This window comes from Camelina sativa, chromosome 16, assembly GCF_000633955.1.
Source record: "Camelina sativa cultivar DH55 chromosome 16, Cs, whole genome shotgun sequence".
NCBI lineage: Eukaryota > Viridiplantae > Streptophyta > Magnoliopsida > Brassicales > Brassicaceae > Camelina > Camelina sativa.
The window spans coordinates 16,159,523-16,183,358 of record NC_025700.1 but is presented as its reverse complement, the minus strand read 5'-3'; the positions used below and the strand labels follow the sequence as shown (position 1 = coordinate 16,183,358).

Below are 23,836 nucleotides of genomic sequence, written 5' to 3'. Positions count from 1 at the left end.
AAACGACAACGGTGTATATAGTGATAGTTGTTCTGTTGAAGTGACGTGCCAGCTAAGCATTACCTTTATTTACATGAGATCTTTTTCTTGTGTGTGCCTATAAATCACAATTCATCTCATTGGCTCTTTCTTCTCGCTTCTTCTCCAATCATCTTGCTGATCAGGTAAACTAGATTGGTTTTTCGTATTGCTTTTGTTGCCTTGTAGTTGTAGATGTGAACTTTTGTTTTACAGAACCTTTCACCAATCAAGTATGATTTGATAGTTTTTTGGTAGATTTGGAAACTTGTAATATATGATACGTTCTGTTTAGGTTTGTGTAGTAATCTCGGAAATGAATGACCTGCTCAATTATTATGTTTTGTTGTATAAAATATGCTATGCTGATTCCAGATTCATATTAGCTAAGTACAATTGAGAAAAGCAAGAGAGAGAGAGAGAGATAGAATGGGTCGTGGAGTTAGTGCAGGTGGAGGGCAGAGTTCTTTGGGGTATCTTTTTGGTAGTGGAGAAGCTCCAAAGCCAGTAGCCGTCAATAAAGATCCAGCTGAAACTCAAATATCTGCTCCTTCTCCACCTCCTCAAGCCGCTGCTCCAAAGGCTGTTGATAGCACCAAACAAGTGCCTGCTGGTCTCAATAGCAACTCCTCAAACAATTACATGCGCTCAGAAGGACAGAACACAGGAAACTTCATCATGGTATATCTCTTTCTTTGTGTGACTGATACTGTAACAATACATATATATAAGGATTTGTGATGACAAAGTAAACTGTGTTATTCGAGAACGTGATCTCCAAGTTCTTGCGTGATCTCCAAGTTCAGCAAGATCTCACAGTTATCTCCTTCTTAAAGTCTCTTTCTATTTTGTACATGAATGTATATTTTAGATTCCTTTTGTGAATCGACTCTTGTATTGTATATAAGAAAACACCGATAAATGGAAGAGGACACGGTTTTCCCGTTAGCTTGTGTTGTTTTACATGGTATCAGAGCTTTGGTTCTAGTAACTAAATCTGAAAACACGCAATGGCTACGGGATCGAACAACGATTTGAAAAACATTGTCCAGAAAATTGAGAGTGTTGCACCAGTTTATCAATTGGCGGCAAATGAAAATCCCGGTGCCATCATCGCACAAGTCCAGTTCAATGGAGAGAACATTGATGAATGGGCGCAAGCTGTGAGAACAGCCCTTCGTGTGAAGAAGAAGTATGGGTTCGTGGACGGCAGCGTGCCCAAGCCCAAGGTGGATTCAACGGAATTTGAAGATTGGATCTCGGTGAATTCAATGGTGTCGTTGTGGATCTTGAACACGGTTAAACCAAAGGTGCGGAGAACTCTGACGAACAAGGAGGATCCGCAGGAGCTCTAGAAGGAAATCAAGGATCGTTTTTCCGAGGGAAGCGGACCAAGGTTTCAAGAGATCAAAGCAGAGCTTGCAAACTGTAGGCAAGGTAATCTAAGTGTAATTGATTACTATGGAAAGCTTCAAGTGCTTTGGGAGGACTTGATGAATTATGAGAAACAGTTGGTGTGCAAGTGTGGAGGGTGCTCGTGTAATCTCAGCGGGCAACTAGAGAAAAAGAGAGAAGAGGAACATATACATCAGTTTCTCTTGGGTCTTGATGATGACATGTACGGGTCTGTGCGGGCGTCTATTATTAGCACTGATCCGATTCCTAACATGAATCAAGTGTACTCAAAGGTGAAATCGATCGAGAGGATCAATACTGTGACGAGAGGAAGAGAAGCACAAGGAGGACAAGTTGCTTTTGTGGCACGAACCAGTGGAGGTGGTGTAAGTGAAGACAAAAGCAAATTGATTTGCATAAAATGCAAGAAGACCGGACACACGGCAGAGACGTGTTTTCAGATCATTGGCTACCTAAATTGGTGGGGAGAAAAATCAAGAGGTGGCGGACGCGTAGGAGGAAGGGGAGGCGGTCGCGGACGTGGGAGCATTCGAGCCAACGCTGTGTCTGTTCTTGACGGTGGAGAGACAAGTGTAGAAGCTGAGAAGAATAGGTACACAGGGTTGAGCAATGAGCAATGGACAACTTTGATTAAGTTGTTGGAAGAGAAACAAGGGTCAACCTCTCGCCTAAGTGGTAAGTGTATCTNTGATGTTTTTGATATGATACACTGCGATTTAGGGGACGTATCGAGTTCCTAGTATTTGCAATTCATATGATTTCTTAACCATAGTGGACGACAAGTCAAGGGCTGTTTGGGTGTATTTGATTCGTGACAAAGCACAAGTNTTCTAACCATATGACAGGTTATGAGGATTTGGTTAGTGACTCTAAATATGTGTTGCCTTGTGCCGTGGGGTTGCCAAATGGAGCGTATAGTTTGTCGAGAAAGAAAGGAACTGTTGTTTTTGATGATGGGTTTAAGCTTAAGAATGTGTTATACATCCCAGATTTGAAGTGCAATTTGATATCTGTTTCCCAGCTTATTGCTGAGTCAGATCTTGTGATGCAAATTGCTAATAAAGGATGTGTGATTCAAGACCGTATAACGATGAATCTGACTGGAGGAGGTGAGCTCAAGGATGGGCTGTATTTCTTTCGGCGTGTGACTGAATTTTCTGCTTTGCGTATGAATAAGGATGGAGCTGAAGATGTGTGGCATCAAAGGCTAGGACATCCATCTAATTATGTTTTTGATTTTCTTCCTACTGTTGGTGGTAGAACTAGGGATTTTTCGACTTGTGATACTTGCTTAAAAGCTAAACAATGTCGTGATACGTTTGTTTCAAGTGATAATAAAAGCGCTGATGTTTTTGATATGATACACTGCGATTTAGGGGACGTATCGAGTTCCTAGTATTTGCAATTCATATGATTTCTTAACCATAGTGGACGACAAGTCAAGGGCTGTTTGGGTGTATTTGATTCGTGACAAAGCACAAGTAGGAAGAAACTTGAGAGATTTTGTTGCAATGATCCATAGACAGTATGGAAAACACATCAAGATTGTAAGGAGCGATAATGGAACAGAATTCACTTGCCTCACTTCAGAATTTCGTGAACAAGGGATTGTTCATAAACCAAGTTGTGTAGGAACGCCACAGCAGAATGGGAGAGTAGAAAGAAAACATAGACACATTTTAAATGTGGCAAGAGCTTTGTTGTATCAGTCTTCATTGTCAACAAAGTTTTGGGGATAAAGTGTGTTGACAGCGGTCTATTTAATAAATAGAACACCGAGTCGTCTATTGGGAGGAAAGACACCGTATGAGATATTGCATGTGGTCTCTCCTAATTATGATAATCTTAGAGTCTTTGGGTGCTTGGCATATGCGCATAATCAAAGACGACGTGGAGATAAATTTAAGTTAAGAAGCAGGAAGTGTCTTTTTATTGGTTATACATTTGGGAAAAAGGGATGGAGCCTTTATGATTTGGCCAGTGGAGAAGTGTTTGTGTCGAGGGACGTTGTGTTCGTTGAGAATACATTTCCTATGTTGACTGAGAAAGTAGAAGAAACGTGGACACAGGAAATGGAAGATTTTGATTGTGTAATAGCGGGAAATAGAGAAGCGGAGTTTGTTGGAACATACATAACAAGGAACGCAGAAATTTGTTGTGATGTCGAAGAAGAGGATGTTACAACGGGTGAAAAAAAACAGGCTTGTTGGAAAAAGAGACAGAAGTTGTTGTTCTACCTCGATCTGTTGCTGCAAACGGAGATGTTGAATCTCAAAATCAGTCGCAGGAGGAAAGTGTTGGTCTCTCACATTCTGATGTTGACAGTGGGATCAATGAAGATGGAGCTCCTCGTAATGAAATTTCAGAGGGAGACCCAAATATTGCAGAAGCACCTGCAGGAGAACAGAGGAAAAAGGTTTGAAAATCTACTCGATCAAAAACTGCTCCTGTCAAGCTAAAAGACTATGTTTTACGTACGGTGGCTGAGATCGACGTGAGTGGTGATGAAAATGATTTTTCTATTCTGAAATTTGTTGATATTAGTGAGTTTTCAGCAAAACACAGAGCATTTGTTGCAGCAATCACAAAAGGGATCGAACCGAAACACTTTCGTGATGCTGTTGCAATTAAGGTGTGGTGTGATGCGATGCAAAGTGAAATCGGTGCTCTCGAGGTAAACAAAACATGGGAATAACAGAGCTTCCTCCTGGGAAGAAGGCTTTGGGGTGTATGTGGGTCTATAAAATAAAATATCGAGCTGATGGAGAAATAGAGAGATACAAAGCTCGATTGGTGGTGATTGGGAACAAACAAAGAGAAGGGATCGATTATTCTGAGACCTTTGCACCGGTTATTAACATGACCACCGTACGACTGTTTCTAAGTGTGGGAGCAGCTCGAAAATGGGAGCTCCATCAAATGGATGTGCATAACGCTTTTCTACACGGTGACTTAGAGGAAGAAGTGTACATGACGTTGCCTCCGAGGTTTCGTACGACGGAACCGGGTAAAGTGTGTCGACTGAGAAAATCACTTTATGGCTTGAAGCAAGCTCAAAGATGTTGGTTTGCAAAGTTGCGGTCATCTCTTATGGATTACGGGTTTGTTCAGTCTTACCATGATTATTCATTATTTTCTCTTCGTAGAGGGGCCTCATAAATTTATGTGTTGGTTTATGTGGATGACTTGATCATTGGAGGAAATGATTCTAAAGGAATTGCAGAGTTTAAAGAGTACTTGGGGAGATCTTTTTACATGAAAGATCTTGGAAACTTGAAATACTTTCTCGGTATTGAAGTTGCTAGAAGAAGTGAAGGTATTTTCTTGTGTCAAAGAAAATATATTTTGGATATTGTAAGTGAAGCAGGACTGTTAGGAGGGAAACCTGAAATGTTTCCAATGGAACAACAACATCACGTAGCTCTTTCTGATGGACCGTTGTTGGCTGATCCGGCACGGTATAGACGACTAGTAGGAAGGCTCATTTACCTGTAGCTACTCGACCAGACTTGGCGTATTCAGTGCATGTGCTGTCTCAGTTTATGAAAGAGCCTCGTGAGGATCGCTGGAACGCAGCGTTGAGAGTGGTTCATTTTCTCAAAAATACAGTGGGACAAGGAATATTTTTGAAATCGGATTGTGACTTGCAGCTGCATGGTTGGAGTGATTACGCAGGATGTTCGCTCACAAGACGTTCTTTGAGTGGGTGGTTTGTTACTCTCGGGGATTCACCGGTGTCTTGGAAAACCAAGAAACAAGACATCGTCTCACACTCCTCGGCTGAGGCAGAATATCTGTGTATGTCCTTAACTACAAGGGAACTTAAGTGGTTACGAGGTGTACTTGGTGATTTTGGAGTTTCTCATGATCAAGCAATTGATTTGCATTGCGATAATCAAGAAGCTCTGTATATAGCGGCAAATCCCGTGTTTCACGAACGAACGAAACACGTCGAGGTTGATTGTCACTCTGTAAGAGATGCGATTCAAGATGGGTTGATACGAACAAGGAAGGTTCACACAACTGATCAACTAGCTGATGTGTTCACACAACTGATTCAAGTCTATCATCGTCAAGCTTGGCATTTATAATCCATATGCTCCAGCTTGAGGGGGGGGTGTTATTCGAGAACGTGATCTCCAAGTTCTTGCGTGATCTCCAAGTTCAGCAAGATCTCACAGTTATCTCCTTCTTAAAGTCTCTTTCTATTTTGTACATGAATGTATATTTTAGATTCCTTTTGTGAATCGACTCTTGTATTGTATATAAGAAAACACCGATCAATGGAAGAGGACACGGTTTTCCTGTTAGCTTGTGTTGTTTTACATCTAAAGACTTATGGTTACGTACTAAAGCATGTTTTGGTTTTTTTTTTTTTGCAGGACCGGCCATCGACCAAGGTTCATTCAGCTCCAGGAGGTGGTTCGTCTTTGGATTACCTCTTCGGTGGTGGTAGCAACTAGCAGTACCTGTAACCTGAGGCCAAAACTTGGTCATTATAAGTACTATATCCCAAGTCTCCTTTGTGTAATTGTTGTGGAACCTCTTGTTCCCTTGCGGAAAATAAATATACTGTATGTGATGTCTTACTTTAGTATACAAATGTATTTCAAACAATGACAATCTGTCTGAGTACTTAATTTCACATTCTGATTCATAAAATCTTCAAATCAATGTTAAAAAAAACAATAGAGAGTAAAAGAACACTCTTGTATCCCAATCCTTGCAACCTTGCAATTGGAGACTTTGTTTGGTAAATCTTAAATTGTTGCGGTTAATGCACCACATTTATTGTTATTAATCGGTAAAACGATAAAAGATCAAATCATAACTAGAGAAAAATAGTTCAAAATGTATACCAAATATGTTCTTTGTTCTCTCTATCTTCTACTAATTTCATAATTTGTAAACTCTTTTTGGCAATCTTTTTCGTTTTTATTACCGTACCGGTTTATGTCACCAATCGAACCCGATATTGGTTTGTAATATATGCACCAATCGAACCCGGAATTGGTTTGTATTGTATGCAAGAAACACTAGTTGGCCCATTTCACAACTTTTTATTTTAGTTTCCTATCTATGAATTTTTTTTCTTCGTCATTAATTTTTTTTTTAACTACGAGCCTTGTACTTTGGCCTGAGAGCTCTCTCTCTTCCGGCGACGACGGTTAAGAAGAGCCATAGATGGATCATAATAACTCACCGAGATCTCGTCGGAGCCGGAAACCAGAGCCTAAACCGGACATATACTCAACTTTCGTAGTCCACTCCGACTCCGATTCTGACCAAGGTCGAGATCGAGACAAACGCAAATCCAAACCTGAGGAAGTCGAGAATGTCGATTTGTACGCAACGATGGTTTACAAAGGCGATAGTCACGGAGGAGGAGGAGGTGATGAAGATGATGAAGACGATTCTATGCTTCCTCCTCTTCTCAAGCGTCTTCCCAAAGATTTCGGAGGCGGCGCGTCGCTCGATTACGACGAAGACGAAACCGGAGATTTCGGTACCATGATTGTGAAAACAGATCGGAGTAGTAGTCGTAGTAAGAGCAGTCCGTATTCGTCTAATCCGCGATTGGGAGTTAGTCCTAGGAGGAGAGGCGGAGATGAGGAATCTTCCGATGAGGAAGAGGAGGAGGAAGAAGAAGATGATGATGATGACGGAGACTACGGTACGTTTGTTGTGAAACCTAAGGCTAAGAAGGGAAAGAGTAAAGAGAAGGAGATTGATATGTCAACTATGGGAAGAGCTGTGGCGAGTATGCAGAAGTCAAATTTTGGTGGTAAGAATCGGAAACTGGATCCTTCCTCGTCTTCTTCTAAGCTTCAAGGTGAAGATAACCGGAAAATGCAGCAGCAGAACAGTAAGATGTCGACCACGTCTCTTCCGGATAGCATTACTAGAGAAGATCCAACCACCAAATACGAATTTCTCAATGAACTTGGTAAATTAGCCTATCTTGAGTTAATTTTTTGTCTCTATTGTATTTAATGTAGCTATGATCAATATGATTTCAGTATTTGTTTCAATATGGATATGGATTTTGGCAGGGAAAGGATCATATGGATCTGTCTACAAGGCTAGAGATTTGAAGACATCGGAGATTGTTGCGGTGAAAGTCATATCACTTACCGAAGGGGTATTAAAAGCTTTTCCTCAGGGTTAGTTAGAATGTCATAGTTGCTAAAGTACTCAATATGTGATTCAAGTTCTAATTTTAATAGGAGGAAGGCTATGAAGAGATCCGGGGAGAAATTGAGATGCTGCAGCAGTGTAACCATCCAAATGTTGTCCGTTACCTTGGGAGTTACCAAGGAGAAGATTATCTTTGGGTGAGCATCTTCGCCATAGCTTAATTCTCTTTGTTAGATATTTAGCGGCTCTTACTGTTTGGAAGCGAATTGTTTTCTTCTTTTAGTTTAGTTTATGTATTCGATCTCTCTAGTTACTAATTTATGTCTTCTGACAGATAGTGATGGAGTATTGTGGAGGTGGAAGTGTTGCTGATCTTATGAATGTTACCGAGGAGGCATTGGAGGAGTATCAGATAGCATATATATGTCGGGAGGCGTTGAAGGTATCCACAATCTGTAACCTCTTTTCACTTTATAGAATTGCTAGAAGCCCAGAAGCATGGGGAAGAAAAATGATGTCTGCTTCCTGTATTTGATGCTGCCATCTTTGCTTGCACTCATTTGCTTCAACATGTTATAGGCCTAATAATTCTGTTTGTTTCTACGTCTTATATGTAGGGCCTTGCATACTTGCACTCAATATACAAAGTTCATAGAGATATTAAAGGTGGAAATATCTTGTTGACCGAACAAGGAGAGGTCAAGTTGGGTAAGTTATCTTAAGGAATTCTATATCCACCTGCTTGAAGAGTGGCACTTACTTGTGCATTATTCTATTACACATGTTGGCTTTTATGTTTTCAGCTTGGAAACTTGCTTTGCCTTATCGGTTTTTAATTAGATTTTGTTTACTGCTTACAGCTGCATGCTGATTCCAAAGTTCGCTACCTTGATCTTTTCAGGTGACTTTGGGGTTGCAGCTCAACTTACGAGGACTATGTCGAAGCGAAACACGGTAAATACTTAAATAATAAAGATTGCTATGGTTAATTGATCAATCTGTCTTTTATCTATTGGGAAATTTAAGCCTAGGAGATATTTTGTGCCTGATGGTGGGATTCTTTATCGTTTTGTCTTGTTTGAAGTTCATTGGGACTCCGCACTGGATGGCCCCGGAGGTTATTCAGGAAAATCGTTATGATGGGAAGGTAGGTATTCTATCTGACAGTAATTTCGTCTGCTAAAACTCCCTAAAATTTTATAATTATATTGACTGATGTAATAGTACCTTACATATCTGAATGTTATTTACTGAATTTACCCTTCACGTATACTAAATCTATTATACATTACGTCTCTGGAAGAAAGTACTTAAGGTTTTACTTAAATGGCTGTGCATAGTTCTACCGGATCCTAAATTTAGAGGATACTAGCGTCTGAAACGTATAGCCTAGCATCTGAAATATAGCCAGTTAGAATCTAGGACTGCACCAAATTTTCTAGAGAGTAGAATCAATAAATCCTGTTTCCATCTTGGTGACATTTGGACTCTTTACTACAGGTGGATGTATGGGCTCTTGGTGTTTCAGCAATTGAGATGGCAGAGGTAATATGGGAATACTTTTCGTAGGACTAAAATTATGTTGTAGTTGGCAGTTTAGCACTTTTAATCTGACAATTGTGCAAGCAAAATAAGTTAATGACTTCTTGTACTTTTTGATTAACACTCTCGACTCATCATCACTTCTTCCATATTTTCTTCCTAATCATCCAATGGTTGTCTTCTGACATTTAGTTGTGTTGGTTACAGGGGCTTCCTCCAAGATCAGCAGTTCATCCGATGAGGGTTGTTATATTAAGCCATCTTGCTTTTGTTATTATGTTTCCAAGTCATCGGATACGTTATTGAGTTTAGGATGGGCAAACTATACAGTCCTGCTTTTTCTTTTTTCTTTTCTGGTTTTGTTTTCTTCTCTGTTTGGAAAACTGAAATGAAGTGAATCTGATCTTGAATCCAAACTATAACAGTTTGTTGCACATTGGTTCGAGTTTGACTTCATTTTAATGGTTTCTGTAAATGTGCTTGACTCAGACATCATTTTAAGGGTTTCTATAAGATTTCGTCATCTCTTTGGTTTTGTCTGTTTTGAAAGAAATGTCTAGCCGCTTGGTGTTGTTAAGTTGGTCCTGTAAACTGAAATGGAACAGCATAGACATGGTATGATTTTTTTTCATAAACATAAAGAGTTTTTAGGCTAGAAAATGGAGGTTTAGTGGTGAAACTAGGTGAAAGACGGAAATATTTGCTTATTTGATGGCCTTTTAATCTCATATTGCGATTATTTAATATCTCATTTCGGACATCCGTCTTTGCTAGGTTTTGTTCATGATATCCATCGAGCCAGCTCCAATGCTTGAGGATAAAGAAAAATGGTATGTCTTCAACCTCTTTAGAATATCACATTAACTATCATTAATGCAGAAGAGAAATCTTCAAATCATCCTAGCGTAATCGGTACCTTGTAGTGTGAAGTATATATCCTTGTAGTTACTTCATCAAACTATGTAAAGTAATTGCATATACACAATAATTAACATACAGTGCTTTATCGATGATCTATTATTTAGCTACAGAACTATTTTATCTCATGGGTCTAACAATATTTCTAGCATTCACAAAGAAATCTTATGTATGTGCCTGGCGGCATACGTTTATTAAAAAGCATTGACCTATAAGCACTCAGAAAATTAGTAATGCAATTTTTGTTAAAAAGATTCTGGCAAATATCTTATGGCACATTCGACTGTTGGTTACTACCCGCTGCAGGTCCCTGGTCTTCCATGATTTTGTTGCAAAATGCCTTACAAAGGAACCACGTCTTCGCCCAACTGCAGCTGAGATGCTTAAGGTAAACTATGATAGTATTTTTCCTGTATGCCAGATATAGTTCGTATGTGTATCTCAATACTCTCCTTTTTCCTTATTCCTTCTTTTCAGTTAATTGTGACACTCTATTGTCAATATTAGGATATCTTCAGCTTTGGTTGTCAGATTTACCCTCACTTTCATAGCTAGCATGCAATTTAGTGCTTTTTTAAGTTCTGTGTTCTTCTGATGCAATTTACTCTTTGGATTTAAATTCAGCACAAATTTGTTGAGAGATGTAAAACTGGGGCTTCTGCAATGTCGCCAAAGATTGAGAAATCAAGACAAATCAGAGCTTCCATGGCTCTTCAAGCGCAAAATGTTGTCGCACCTTCAGACGACTCTGTATGTATTGTATTTCCTTTAACTGTCACCTCTTCGTTACCCCTATCTTCTTTTCTAATATCTCTGCAAGTGAATCATTGTCAAAAGTATAGTATAATTTTGTAACAGTCAACACTGGGTCCAAAATCAAGTGAAGAGATTGGAATTACTGTTCCATCTAAAACTCCTCAAAATTCCACCGAAGCACCTGTAACCAGCACCCTGAATCGGCAGCATGTATCTGGAGAAGGCAAGTATTACATGCAGTACTATCTGTGTCTATATAGCATACTTTCACAGAAGTAACCCACTAAAGGGTGTGTTGTTGTTGGCTGATATTAAGGCTATTACGCTCCTCGAGGATGTTCTGGGAGCCTTAGGCTGTTATTTTGCAATATATAAGTTGAGCAATCTGAATTTTCGAGCCATCTTTAGAATTTTTGAGTGCGTCTCCTCGGTGGCTCATATTTTTGTTGTATTGCAACCTTTGGGGGATGATATTTGGTGGTTTCTTTCTGCAGCCTTGTTAGCACATAGCTTGGATATGCATATGCTGTTGTATATTTTCTTCCATCATGGTTTCCAAAAAGCATGTAACTTAAAGTTCGCATTGGCTTGTTTTCAGGTGGTGACTTTGGAACTATGATTGTTCATGGTGAGGATGAGACAGACGAGAGTGACTCCAGATCTCAACTTGTCAGAGAGAAAGAATCTTCACTGTCTCAGGTTGAAGGTGTTTCTGGCGGATTCGTAGGAGAAGAATTACCTGACTCATCATGGTATATCTCAGACACCCTTTGGTTAACTTTATTGGGGCATATCCACTTATACCAAATAGGCACTTATATTTTCTTCAGTAACATCCAATTTATTGGAAAGAAAGATATATGGATATAATATATAACAATCAGTATCTGATGATGAACTTGCTTCTTGAGTTTAATTTAACCTGATATTTATTGGTTGCTAGGAGCCACGAGAAAAAGAATCTTCTTGTTACCAATGTTCCAGTTGAAGATTCAACTTCACAGAGCAAGCAAGCAAGTTCATCTCATGAGCATAAAACCATGCTGAATAACATATCTGGAACACATACAGTAGGTGGCAGTGATGCAAGTGAAACTGTTGGCAGGAAAGCTTTTGCTTTGCAAGATAAGGTTAGTTAGTTGTTGTGCTGTATTTACTATTTATGCTACAAACTACAGTCTAGTACTCAATGCCATTGCATAATTAAAATCTGTCTTCGTTCCTGCAGTTATGGTCTATATATGCAGCTGGAAACACGGTACCGATACCATTCTTGAGAGCAACAGATATATCCCCGATTGCGCTCTTATCAGAGAACATGATTGGAGGCATGCAGCAAGATGGGAATGGAACTGTAGCCGTTGAAGCACTTCAGGAGCTCTTCACTTCTGATCCCCAATCCAAAAAGGGCCGACGTGGACAAAACGAGGTCTAAACTCTCTCTCTCTATCTCTCTCTGTCCTGATCTCTCTCTTGAGCTCTTAAGTAAAGTGAATCATAATGTTGTGGAGTATGAAATGGATGCAGATGCCTCTTCCTCCAAGCGTATACCAAAGACTGACTACAAGCTCTTCTCTGATGAACCTTGCACAAGTTTTGGCGTACCACAGAGCGTACGTGTCAGATAAAAAAGCAAACCAGTTTAATGGTTTTATTACGTCTTACTATGAAAACCTCAAAACCTACTGTGCTGATCCACAGGTGTTACGAAGAAATGCCGCTGCAGGAATTGCAAGCAACGCAGGAGCAGCAAACGATTCAGAATCTCTGCGATACCCTTCGCACAATACTCCGCCTGTAAAAGTTGTTTATACATCTGGTGCTACTCTTGTATTAGTAGTATAGGTTTGTCTCAACAATATTTTTTTCTTCTTTTTCGTATAATTTGTTTAACTACAATCAATTTTGTATCCTCTTAGCACAATTGCTAGAATATTGAATGAGTAAAAAAAATTGAAACAGGCTTTGTGTAATTGAGTTATAAACACTCCTATAAATAGAATCCCTTACAGTTGATTTATTACAAGTCGCGGTGTCTGTGTTGGCCGTCGTATCGTAAGAAGAAGCATGGCGAGATACCAAAGTCTGATTGTAGCTGCTTTGTTTCGACTTCGAGCTTCTCGCCGTTTTACCTCACCGGCGACTTGTTTCTCCGTTAGGGCTTTTTCTTCTTCCTCACTTTTTCCAAAGACGACCAATCTCAGTCTTCCTCGCTATTTTCCTTTCTCTTCTTCGGTCTCTACGTTTACTTCTTCGTCGTCTTCGTCTCCTTCTCCAGCTACAGGTCGACCGCCGAAACCCGCCGGTAGTAATGACGGCGAAGAAGATACTTTTGAATGTAAGATTAAACCTTTTCTTCTTCTCTTTCACACTGCGTCTATATGATCTGGGTTTTAGGTTTTGTTTACAGTCCTTCTGCAGCTGGTCATTGTGTTTTGCGTTTCTCGTGTCTATAAGGTGTTTGTTAAAATGTCTCCAGCCTAAATGTATCTTCTTTATGTTGCTCACTTTTGGCCCAACGATTGTTTCCATAGAAGCTGATATTTCCTAAAGATCATAACACCTGCTTCCAAATCCAATTGGCAGATAAAACAACTGATGATGTAGAGGTCATAGAAGATTGGGAAGAAGAAGAAGAAGAAGAGGGAGTTGAATCACAGGTATCTTTCTGCTATATTTTCTCATCACTAATAAGCCACTCATGAGATTCTTAGATTCTTTTTAGCTAGTTTTTTTTTTTTTTTTTTTTTTTTTTTTTTTTTTTTTTTTTTTTTTTTTTTTTTTTTTTTTTTTTNGTGGAGTTGTTCTTCGAGGTGTGCCATGGGGTGAAAGAGCTCTATCTATTGCTGCAGAAGTTTTGAAGCAGTCTGAGAAAGAATTAGAATTGTTTGCTTTCAAAACTTCACCCCGTGGATATATATACGTCAGACTAGACAAACTCTCAAATGAGTAAGATTCTTGTTCACCCTTTCTACATCAAAACCATTGTGAAAGCATTACGTTTCAGAAACTAAAGAAAGCTACTTCTTTTGTTTCTTGTATAAAAGATATGGATGTCCGACCATGGATGAGCTTGAAGAATTTAGTCGAGAATTCAAGAAAAGACTAGATGATGCTGGGGCTGCAAACGTTGTCCCAGAGGACCTAGCCCTTGAGGTATAAGAAAGAGTCTTTCCCCCCAATAAATCAACGATTGCTCGGGTCATTTTGTTCTAAATTTTGTTCCGTGTTGGATTTTTTTTTTGTGAAGGTGTCATCTCCAGGAGCAGAGAGGCTGCTGAGAGTCCCAGAGGACTTGCCTCGATTTAAGGAGATGCCAATGACAGTAAGCTATGTAGAGGAAACAAACTCGAGGACGGCTGCAAAGAGTGCTGTGTTTCTCTTGGAGTCTATAGATGCAGAATCTGATAAATGTGTGTCTGGAAATTAGCAGATGTAAGGGAGAACAGAGATCCCGAAAGCAAAGGCAGACCGTTGAGCCGGAAACAAAAGGACCTGAGAATCACACTGCCTTTCACAGCTCACAGGAAGATAAGTCTCTACCTAGATTAGTTAAGTTGGAGTAGAAGTAGAGTTGCTAGCAAAGGAACTTCATTGTCACTAAGGGTTTCACATTTCTGTTTCTGGATATTGTTTTCCTATCACATTAGACATTATCTTCTCTAAGCTCACTAGTTTACACTAGGTTGCGTTTAATATAATGGTCTAGATGAGTGAGTTTTTTTTGTAATAGTTGGGATGGTAAGTTAAGGTAATTAAACATATGACAAAAATTCACACTACTCAGACGTTGTAAGATGTGAACAGGGAAAAAGCTGACTAACAGAACAATATCAAATCTTATGAATATCATAAACTACCATCTTCAAACATTGAACCAACAAGCTCTAACTTCTTGTATTCCCTTTCTTCTACCGGTTTCATAACATATGGACCATCTGGTTCATCATAGGGCTTTGAGGTTCGGTATTCCCTCTCTGTTATTGACCTTATACCGTCTGGATCTGATTCCACTTCATCTTCTTCATCATCATCATCTACTTCTTCCATGTCATCCTTTGGAGGATATCCACGGGTTTGTGCCTGCAACCATTGATCAACAACCCCACACTCAATTGCATATCTAGCTGTGCGTTCCAGGTAACCTTTGTTGTTCATAAGATCTGGCTGAACCGTAAGCATTCTTATTAGACCTGCAACAGAACGTAGTTCAGTTAATCGCCAAGCATAATTTTCCGAATGCTACTGAAACAAAAAAAAAAAAAAGAGACTGCAAATTATACCTGCAACTATGCCATCTCCAGATGCTGACATATCCCTTGTAAAAGGAGTAATGGGAGGATCCTCCATTCCGGAAACAGCACCATTGTGCTCTTTGGTGTAGTAATGGATCTTAGAAGTGCCATTGGTCACAAACAAGACCTTGAGATTTTCATGCCAAAGCTGTTCCACAGTTTCCAGCGGATAATGGACAAACTTACTGATGTCATTGTTTTTTGTATCGAACTCTTCAGTTGGCTCGATTCCACATAAGAATTCCAGTTCCTGTTTTGTGATTTCAATTATGTCTGCAAGATTCCACACTTCCTGTATGAACGACTTGGTTTCTTCGCTGGATTGCCATAACGGTAAAGGGAGATTCAAGTCATAGAAAATGACATTGCCTAGTTGCTTTGATATCTTGATGGCTTGTATCGTAGTTGACATCATCTTCTTATCGAGAAGAGAATGCGAGCTGAAGTAGAACATCTTTGCCTGCACCAAAGTTAATAGGAATAGATAAGGGAACAAGAAAAGAGTTCAATAACTCAATGTTCCAAATCTCCGGGACAACATTTACCTCTTTGAGCACATCAACATTGATTTCAGATTTCGAAAGTGAATCCTCTGCACAGGGCTTGATACAAGTCGATTTCAAGCGACCTCTCTTGCTGATCTTCATAGTAGAACATGCCGTAACCCTTTTACCATCAATCCGAACTGATCTCGTTTGGACGTTGCACACATTCAGGTAATACAACATGGCTTGACCATACTCATCATCCCCGAGTTTGCCCATAAAAGCAACTTTACCACCTAAGCTTGCAAGAGCAATAGCAACACCTCCTGCACACCCTCCAGGAGCCCTGATATACTTCTCTGGTGCCCACTTAGCATCGCTCATCCGTTCATGAAGTTCATAATCTAAAAGCCTGTTTGCTGGCCTTCCCCAGGGCACAAAAGCATGTTGTGCAGATCCAAAGCAACACACAAGAGGAGGCCATCCATAAGTGTGACTAATATCTTCACTTTCATGTTTACTCAGATCAATCTCTTCTTCTTCACTTTCGGTATCAGTGCTTTCAACAGCCAAGGATTCCTCAGCATCACTACCCTCATCATATGTATTAGTACCTAAATCCTCCTCCGGTTCCTTATCTTTTTTAGCAGTCCTCTTTCGTCTCACTTTCTTCTCGGGTTTTACTTCCTCCACATCAGAAGAAGAAGCTGCTACCGTAGCTGTAAATGTGTAGAAATTCAAATTAACCACTCGTGAAACATCAAGTGAGAACATCAGCTTAATAAAATGGTAAAAACTCCATACCTTTCTTTCTAGTTCTTGTCTTTGGTTTCGAAGCTGAGACAGTGCTTTCCTTGTCCAAAACATCATCATCTTTGTCTACCAAAAGTTCAGAAATTTCTTCTAATGGCTCATCCGTTGCTACCACCACCTTCTTCTTCTTAGTTGTTCGCGCACCGCCTCTCTTAGGACCTTTAGATGATTTCTTCCCTACAACCGCACCGTTCCCATCATTATCTCCTTCTTCTTCAAGAGGTGCTGACTCTGATAACTTTCTCCTACCAGAAGTCAAAGAAAAGCTTTGTTTCCCATTCCATCTTCCACCTCTAATCTTCACAAAACCAAGTGAGTGAAGGATACAAGGCAAATCTGCATTGTACCTGCCAAAAATTAATCACAGATATGAGGAAACCATAACATCAAACAGAGCAACACATGTCTTTCCACTAAACTGAACAAAGAAAGATAACAAACAAGAGCACAACTTAAAGTTCGCACATTTCTAAGCAGCAACGCAATTCTACGCCAAATCCATAGAAACCCATGAAATAAAAATTTCAAATTTAAGGAAACAAGAGAGAGAGAGAGAGAGAGAGAGAGAGAGAGAGAGAGAGAGAGGAAGAAGAAAAGGGACCTGGGGAACGATAGGAATTGGGTGAAGGAGAGAGACGCCATGAGAAAGAGCTCTATTGCAAAAACGAAATTGTACTGATACTAAGCTCCGCAACCCATAAAGTCGAAAGAAGCCGAAACCCAGAAATGAACTGAGGGAATTGCAAATGAGCTAAATTCAGATTTGAGGGAGATTTGGGGTTTAAGCTCTCAGAACCTGCAGAGTGGCCTTAGCGGGAGATGAGAGCTCGGAGAGGATGAGGGAAGAGGTTTAGTGCTTTGACAAAACGGCACGCGTTCTATGTTATGATTTGAAAACGTCATGACATCTCGTTCTATGTTATAATCTGAAAACGTCATGACGTCTCTACTGTTTTTTTTTTTTTTTGGATCCGTCAAGGTATCTCCTACCGTAGGCCCTATGCTCAGCATAAAGATTGGTCTACTGTTTTTTTTTTCTGTTTTTTTTCGTTTTGTTAGTCAGCACACACTTCAAATGTCGTGTACGTAACTAAGATGCTAATTTTTTCTTTTTTTTTTTGGTTCAACAAATGTTAACTATCACTCCAGTTTATGTTATTTAGACCCTGGATTATTATTGGTCTGTATGATACTTGAGTTTTGACAGCGGCTCAGGTCTGTATGATATTGGTCTGTATGTCTTCTTCACATTGGACTAAGTAATTATTATTTAGAACTTTTGTTTCCTTCAGCTGAAATCTTAATCATAAGAGGCTTTACGACTAATAACTATTACCACCGGTAGATACACTACTAGTAAAGCAATTCTCATTGTTGATGTGCCTCCTTCCAGGATCAGGTTGTATTAAATATGTTACACATACATTAAAAATGTTACTTTATTTTGTATTAAATATGTTTAATATAATATTTTGTTGTGTAATATTTATTGTCATATTATGTAATTTTAAAAATATTAATATTGTAAGTTTATTTATAATTTATTTAATTAATTTTTATATATAACAGTTAAATTTATAAGAATATATGTGAAATATTTTGAAGTTATAAAATTTTAGGACTAAAATAATAAAAACATAATTTGTGAGATTATTTATGAGAAACATAATTTTAGGGATTGAAATGCAAAAAATATGACACTTCAAATACAGTATAGAGTTTTTAATAGTGATACTTCAAATATGGAGTGTCACTATTCAAAACTCCAAATTATGAAGTATTTTTTAGAAGACATAAAACTTTAAATTTGAGGGGATATAGTATCTCTCGGAGATGTTCTTATGGTTTATATATGATAAAAATGAAGTCGAGAACAGAAAAAACAAATAAATAAGTTGTTTTTAAAAAGCATTAAAAAAAAAAACATAAGTAAATGGTTAGATTAGAAAACAAGAAGAAGATATTATTATCGTTTTTCTTTTGCTCCAGTGCTCTCTGCAGCACCTGTAAAAGAGATGCTTTGGTACTCAGCAATGCTGTTCCGTATGGATGTTTTTATGTCAGCAACAGAAGCCCAAACTCATGGAATTGTTGATCTTGTAGGGGACGGTATCTCTCTCCAAACCATCTCTTTCTCAAAAATCTTGTTTATGAAATTAAAGATGATGGTTACGTTATGCTCGTACTAAAGTATGTCCTCGTGATAGTCATGACTTTGATATTGAGAGTCCTATACCAGTATACGACTCCATTTGTTGCTACTTCCTGACACCAAGAAGCATCAAAAAGTTTATGGAACGTGGAGGCATCACCGGCCCTAAACTACGCCTCCTTACGGAAACCTCATCGATATCTCCAAAATGCTCTCTCACTCCGCCTCTAAAGATTGTTCCTCCATCCACCACAACATCGTTCCGCGCCTTCTTCCTCACTACGTCACTTGGTCCAAACAATATGGTACGTACACTCAAGACCGATCCAACATTTTTAGATGTCCACCCTATAAGATTAAAAAAAAAATTGTCATTTTAATATGTTTTCTTTTGTACAGTAAAATAAAAATTAAACGCACGAAATTAATTAGATGCATACAATACCTTTGCCAATTGCCATTATTAGAGCCCGTCGAATGTAATTTAATGCCTAAAGCAAAATAAAAATTGATGCCCAAATTTTTTTTTACGCAAAACAAAACAATAGAGTATTTTTGAAAATGAGTTTCTTAACAAGAATTAATAAAGAGAAAAAATATTATCCAAAAAAATAGAATAACTAGATTTTAGAATGAGTAACCAAACATAGAAACAAAAATTTCAAATCAAAACATCAACACAAAATAACAGGTTATCATCACTTTCAATATAATTTATAATTTTTAGTTGTTAAAATCTAAGATAAAATAAGACATAATTGAGATAAGAAGAGAAATTAACAAATATTGAATGAAGATAAAGAGAAACTGTTAAAGAGATGGTGGAGAAGATTCAGAAAGACTGCCAAATTTGGTAAAAGTTTTAGATGATTGTGGCTTTTATTTGTTTTAAGAAATACGTTTTAGTATTTAATAAAAAAAAAGCCGTTAAAACTCGTAGGATTCGAACTGAGAGGGACAAGCAAGACACATAACCACTACCAAATATTTCTTGAATTTATATAATCTGCTGCCTAAGTGTTGGATATGGACTACGCCCAATATGCCACTCGGTCCAACAAGACTTGTTAATTGTGATTTCGGCCCGACAAAATTGAGAGAAAGTCTATTAACACTCCGCAGAGGACAATTTCGGGATTTCGCGCAGAAATCCTAGAATGCCCTAACTCAACACTCACCTATAAATAGCTCAAGACATTTATTGGAAACCTGATCCGAACCCTAGACAATACCTAGAGAACAATACTTTGCATCGAAAACTGTTATTGTTTTTTGTGTAATTCATTTCCACTTTCGAGCTCGTCATTATTAGCTTGTTAGTTCTCCTGTGAACTGACGAGTTCAATCTTGACTCGTGTCAGTGACGATCTCACGTTTTCATCGTTAATAAAGTGCTACCTTCATTTTTTCCCCGCAAAATCTTATTTACTTAGTGTTGTGCAAACCCTAGTACAAACACTAAGCAGCTGCTTGTTGGCTTCTGCTCCGGACCGGCTCTGACCATTATATTACACACTTTACACTTAGGCCATGTAATGACTGAAATGACCTTTTACAGGGAAGAGACGAAGAGTTTTATCGTATGGAATGGGACAGAACCGAAGCTATGCCTGACGGAGACAAGAGATGATTAAGGAATTGCTAACTAAGCAGAACCCCGTCACCGGAAAATCGTGGTTGCAACAGCAAGGGTTTATCGGGCGTGGGCTACTCAGGCCAACGGCGAGGCTTGGCACCACCAGCGCCACATGGCGGCTCCAGCGTTCACACGTGATAGACTCAATCACTCAAAGGATACACGAAGCATATGGTGGAGTGCACGAGTTTGATGGCAGAGAGGCTGAGAAAGGAAGGTGGGGAAGAGGTGGAGATCGGAGTGGAGATGAGGCGGCTCACGGCGAATATAATCTCGAGGACGGAGTTTGGAAGCAGTTGTGACAAAGGAAAGGAACTTTTTAGTTTACTCACAGTCCTTCAATGTCTTTGTGCTCAAGCCACTCGCCACCTCTGTTTTCCCGGCAGCCGGTAAGCTTTATTTTAGTTCATAAATCTTTATTTTGACATTTTTTGTTAGGAATTGCAATTTATATAATATAAAGAATACTATAGAAGTATTAATATATTTTGATTGGTTCTCACGATTTTTTAGTGTTACTTAATTTGGTGAAAACGTTAATTTAACTATAATCACTAACATATTAAATTTGAAGAAATAAAATAACAATATTTTACATGAATGACGACTTCATATGGTCACTATTTGTGTATTTTGTTTGCGCCAACATTAAAAAAAGTTGCATGCATATCTAACTGATGACTAACGTGTAATTAATCTTTTTTGTCTCAAAGGTTTTCTACCGAGCAAATAAAACAGAGAAATAAAGTCTCTCAAAAACCAAAGTGGAACGTCTTTTGATGGAGATTATAGAGAGCCGAAGAGACAGCGTAGAGAAAGGTCGGAGTAGCTCATATGGTTCAAGAGAAGCCGAACCAGATGGATCACAACAAGAACAATCTTAATGTGAGCCATGATTTGGAGTTCTATACCGTTGACATCTCATTCTCGGGCCTCCTTTGAAAAGCTTCTAGAGCTAAGTGTCTTCTCTAACTTGGCGGCCACAATTTCCAGTCACTTTTCTCTTTTTGCAACTCATCCAGGAAAAACAATAAAATCGTAGATCACTTCATTTAACTCTCCTAGTTCTTTCGCTATGGTTGAATAGATGGACTGAAAATTATGGTTACTTTCTTATAGGCCTACTTTCTTATGCTTTTATGTTTTTATTTCTTTTTGCCCATGAGACGATTACCATAGGTCTATAATCATCGATTGTAAACCTAAACTGTTTTTATTTTTAATGAAATATTTACATTCTTAGTAAAAAAAAGAAAAAAAAACAATCTGAATGTTCATCAGATGATAATGGTCTAATCGATGAGTGCAAGACTTTGTTCTTCACAGGCCATGAGACTATTAGGGATACAATATCCCACATTGGAAGTTGAGTAGGATTTTAAGTGGTATATATAAGATATGAGTCTTTCCACTCATAGCCAACTGGTTTTGAGTTGGAAGCCCACAATCTAACATGGTATCAGAGCCCGGTCCGCACATACTCAACCAAATCCACAATCAGCCCAGCTCAATAGTTGGCCCGCCGCTTCATGTCCGAACATACCGAGATTGATGCCTAAAAAAGCCATCATCTCGAGGAGACGTATTAGGAATACAATATCCCACATTGGAAATTGAGTAAGATCTTAAGTGGTATATATAAGATATGGGTCTCTCCACTCATTGCCTATTGGTTCTGAGTTGGAAACCCACAATCTAATACCATAATCTAATAAGAATCACAATTATATTTTTCATTTTATAAATTTTTTTTTCTTGTAACGCCAAATTTTGTGGGTACGGGTGGGGTAGTTACTTCATTTAACACACTAAGGTACAGGCAATGCCACTTATAGTACATATCTGGTCAACTTTAATATGATATATCTAGAATATTTCATTAATATTGCCATAAATGATTATTATATAGTTTCGAAGTCAGATGATTCATTTCATGTAATGACGTAGAACAAAATTCATGTATTTTTTAGACTAATATGAAACTTACATTAGCATTGTTCAACATTTGATTACATAGACAGAGAGACTCGCGATGAGGCTTTCCACATCTAAAATCGAAAAAATGTAAGGCATATTTAATAATGAGATAAATAAAATATCTCACTTGTTGAAAAGATTAGCACTAGAACATGCTTTGCATTAAATACTAAAAGATACCCTCCTGCTACTCGTTTACCAAGAATGACATTTGAAGACATAAAACTAGGTGACCTTATCATCCCTAATTAAAGGTTTATCTATATGAATCCTTGTCCTTGCAATCCATCAAGTAAATAATTATGGGCGAAGACTCGAACGAGTTCAACCATGAGCGATTTGCGACCAGAAGCTTTGTATCTAATCGATATTTCATGCCTTTTGCGGCTAGACCAAGGAACTGCATTGGCCATACTTTTGCAATGAAGGAGGTAAAGATAATATTAGCAATGCTTGTTTCCAAATTCAGTTCCACAATATCGGATAACTATAGACATGCTCCTATTATTGTGCTTAATATATTGAAGAGTCTTTTGTTTACTTAGCATTTATTGTAATTACAATTTTTTTTTTGTTTTTTTGGAATCGAATGTAAAATTATAGTTCAATCAAACAAAAAAAGTTTTTACAGAAGAATATGTAACATAAACTGATAGATTTAACGCTAATAATTACAAATTAAAATTGGTCGCAAGTTATATCAATAATTGGTGAAAATATGTATTATATACAACATGCATGCATGATAAATCCTCTATACAACACTCCGAAAACAGATGACACTCAGGCCTCAGCATAAAATGGTCGTTCTCATCTCGCCATGATCCCAAATGGTACTCTTTCTGTGACGCATCTATAAAAATGAACTTTTGATTTAAAAGATCTTTCACACTTTTAGATTATCTTAATTTCCATTAAATCTGATCCTCATTGCTTGAGGATATTTATTAAAATTTAATGTGATTACTATTCTTTAATTTTTGGTCTTACCCCATTTGGTGATTAATCTTAAACTGTGAGAGTAACATATAATTACTCCCATTTTTGAGTAGAAAACTTTGTATTGGTGGTGCTAATAACATTTGACAGAAAAAGGTAATAAAAAAAAAAGAATCAAAGTAATTTCCAAACATCAAACTCTACTGAAATCATCAAAGTCAACTTCTATAAAAATAATGGAAAGAAACAAAAAGTCAAAATAAAGTGGAAAATGCACTGCATCAGACAAGTTTACCAAAACCAACAAATTCATTTTTTTACAAAAATTAATTATTTCTCTTATTTTATTAAAATAAAGTCCACGATACACATATATCACATAAATTAAATAACAAAGTCAAATTATGTGAAATAATTTAGACAATACATACATGTCACATAAATACATACTCCAGCACAACACGTGGGTCTTATACCTAGTAAATATTTAAACCAAAGACAATAAAATAGAAAATTATGAAAACCTTCAATATAATTGCCATAATTGACAAATTCAGAAAATGAAAGAAAAAAGCTTTAGACATCATCAAAAAAGTTGAAAACAACATGAGGATATTCCAGGCTAATCTTGATAAAGCTAACTGAGTCTTGATTAGGCTAACAAAATCTTGATAAGGCTAGAAGTAGTACATGTTTAGTACGAATGGGATTTAGTAACCAACTTTTACAAGGATTTTGGGATAAAGATCGA

The 23,836-nt window shown here is 38.0% G+C and overlaps 3 protein-coding genes and 2 pseudogenes across 8 annotated transcripts; 4 read left to right on the top strand and 1 right to left on the bottom strand.

The window, feature by feature from the left end:
- On the top strand, nucleotides 109-6,140 carry LOC104750752 (protein SPIRAL1-like 2). 3 transcript variants are annotated; one of them, XM_010472595.1, is made up of 3 exons: nucleotides 109-164; nucleotides 394-699; nucleotides 5,817-6,140. In XM_010472595.1, exons 2-3 carry the CDS (start codon nucleotides 448-450, stop codon nucleotides 5,895-5,897), a joined length of 333 nt encoding a protein of 110 aa, XP_010470897.1. In that variant the 5' UTR covers nucleotides 109-164; nucleotides 394-447; the 3' UTR covers nucleotides 5,898-6,140. The 3 variants fall into 3 exon arrangements, with proteins under 3 accessions (XP_010470897.1, XP_010470898.1, XP_010470896.1); XM_010472596.1 differs by having other exon boundaries at nucleotides 116-164; nucleotides 405-699; XM_010472594.1 differs by lacking the exon at nucleotides 109-164 and having other exon boundaries at nucleotides 171-699.
- Nucleotides 6,508-12,761, top strand: LOC104750748 (serine/threonine-protein kinase 4 homolog A). Of its 3 annotated transcripts, XM_010472589.2 has the most exons (18): nucleotides 6,619-7,381; nucleotides 7,488-7,576; nucleotides 7,662-7,769; nucleotides 7,907-8,014; nucleotides 8,190-8,280; nucleotides 8,474-8,526; nucleotides 8,657-8,719; nucleotides 9,073-9,117; nucleotides 9,322-9,357; nucleotides 9,889-9,944; nucleotides 10,339-10,420; nucleotides 10,657-10,782; nucleotides 10,891-11,011; nucleotides 11,387-11,540; nucleotides 11,732-11,918; nucleotides 12,017-12,217; nucleotides 12,316-12,401; nucleotides 12,490-12,697. In XM_010472589.2, the coding sequence occupies exons 1-18, from the start codon at nucleotides 6,619-6,621 to the stop codon at nucleotides 12,587-12,589; spliced, it is 2,469 nt and encodes an 822-aa protein (XP_010470891.1). In that variant the 3' UTR covers nucleotides 12,590-12,697. The 3 variants fall into 3 exon arrangements, with proteins under 3 accessions (XP_010470892.1, XP_010470893.1, XP_010470891.1); XM_010472590.2 differs by lacking the exons at nucleotides 11,732-11,918; nucleotides 12,017-12,217; nucleotides 12,316-12,401 and having other exon boundaries at nucleotides 6,508-7,381; nucleotides 11,387-11,552; nucleotides 12,488-12,761; XM_010472591.2 differs by lacking the exons at nucleotides 11,732-11,918; nucleotides 12,017-12,217; nucleotides 12,316-12,401 and having other exon boundaries at nucleotides 6,509-7,381.
- Nucleotides 12,768-14,570, top strand: LOC104750749 (annotated as a pseudogene).
- Nucleotides 14,553-17,216, bottom strand: LOC104750750 (fructokinase-like 2, chloroplastic). 2 transcript variants are annotated; one of them, XM_010472592.2, is made up of 5 exons: nucleotides 16,983-17,216; nucleotides 16,373-16,728; nucleotides 15,629-16,287; nucleotides 15,072-15,543; nucleotides 14,553-14,981 (listed from the first exon to the last, which is right to left on the bottom strand). In XM_010472592.2, exons 1-5 carry the CDS (start codon nucleotides 17,021-17,023, stop codon nucleotides 14,638-14,640), a joined length of 1,872 nt encoding a protein of 623 aa, XP_010470894.1. In that variant the 5' UTR covers nucleotides 17,024-17,216; the 3' UTR covers nucleotides 14,553-14,637. The 2 variants fall into 2 exon arrangements, with proteins under 2 accessions (XP_010470894.1, XP_010470895.1); XM_010472593.2 differs by having other exon boundaries at nucleotides 15,629-16,275.
- LOC104753715 lies at nucleotides 18,558-21,053 on the top strand (annotated as a pseudogene).

Excerpts from the sequence above, each read along its gene's own strand:
- LOC104750752 (XM_010472595.1), top strand. The coding sequence starts at position 448 with ATGGGTCGTGGAGTTAGTGCAGGTGGAGGGCAGAGTTCTTTGGGGTAT. Across the intron at positions 700-5,816 it reads ACACAGGAAACTTCATCATG|GACCGGCCATCGACCAAGGT; the intron begins GTATATCTCTTT and ends TTTTTTTTGCAG.
- LOC104750750 (XM_010472592.2), bottom strand. The coding sequence starts at position 17,023 with ATGGCGTCTCTCTCCTTCACCCAATTCCTATCGTTCCCCAG. Across the intron at positions 16,729-16,982 it reads CAATTCCTATCGTTCCCCAG|GTACAATGCAGATTTGCCTT; the intron begins GTCCCTTTTCTT and ends AATTTTTGGCAG. Across the intron at positions 16,288-16,372 it reads GACAAGAACTAGAAAGAAAG|CTACGGTAGCAGCTTCTTCT; the intron begins GTATGGAGTTTT and ends ACACATTTACAG.
- LOC104750748 (XM_010472589.2), top strand. The coding sequence starts at position 6,619 with ATGGATCATAATAACTCACCGAGATCTCGTCGGAGCCGGAAACCAGAG. Across the intron at positions 10,421-10,656 it reads CTGCAGCTGAGATGCTTAAG|CACAAATTTGTTGAGAGATG; the intron begins GTAAACTATGAT and ends ATTTAAATTCAG. Across the intron at positions 12,218-12,315 it reads GCCGACGTGGACAAAACGAG|ATGCCTCTTCCTCCAAGCGT; the intron begins GTCTAAACTCTC and ends AAATGGATGCAG.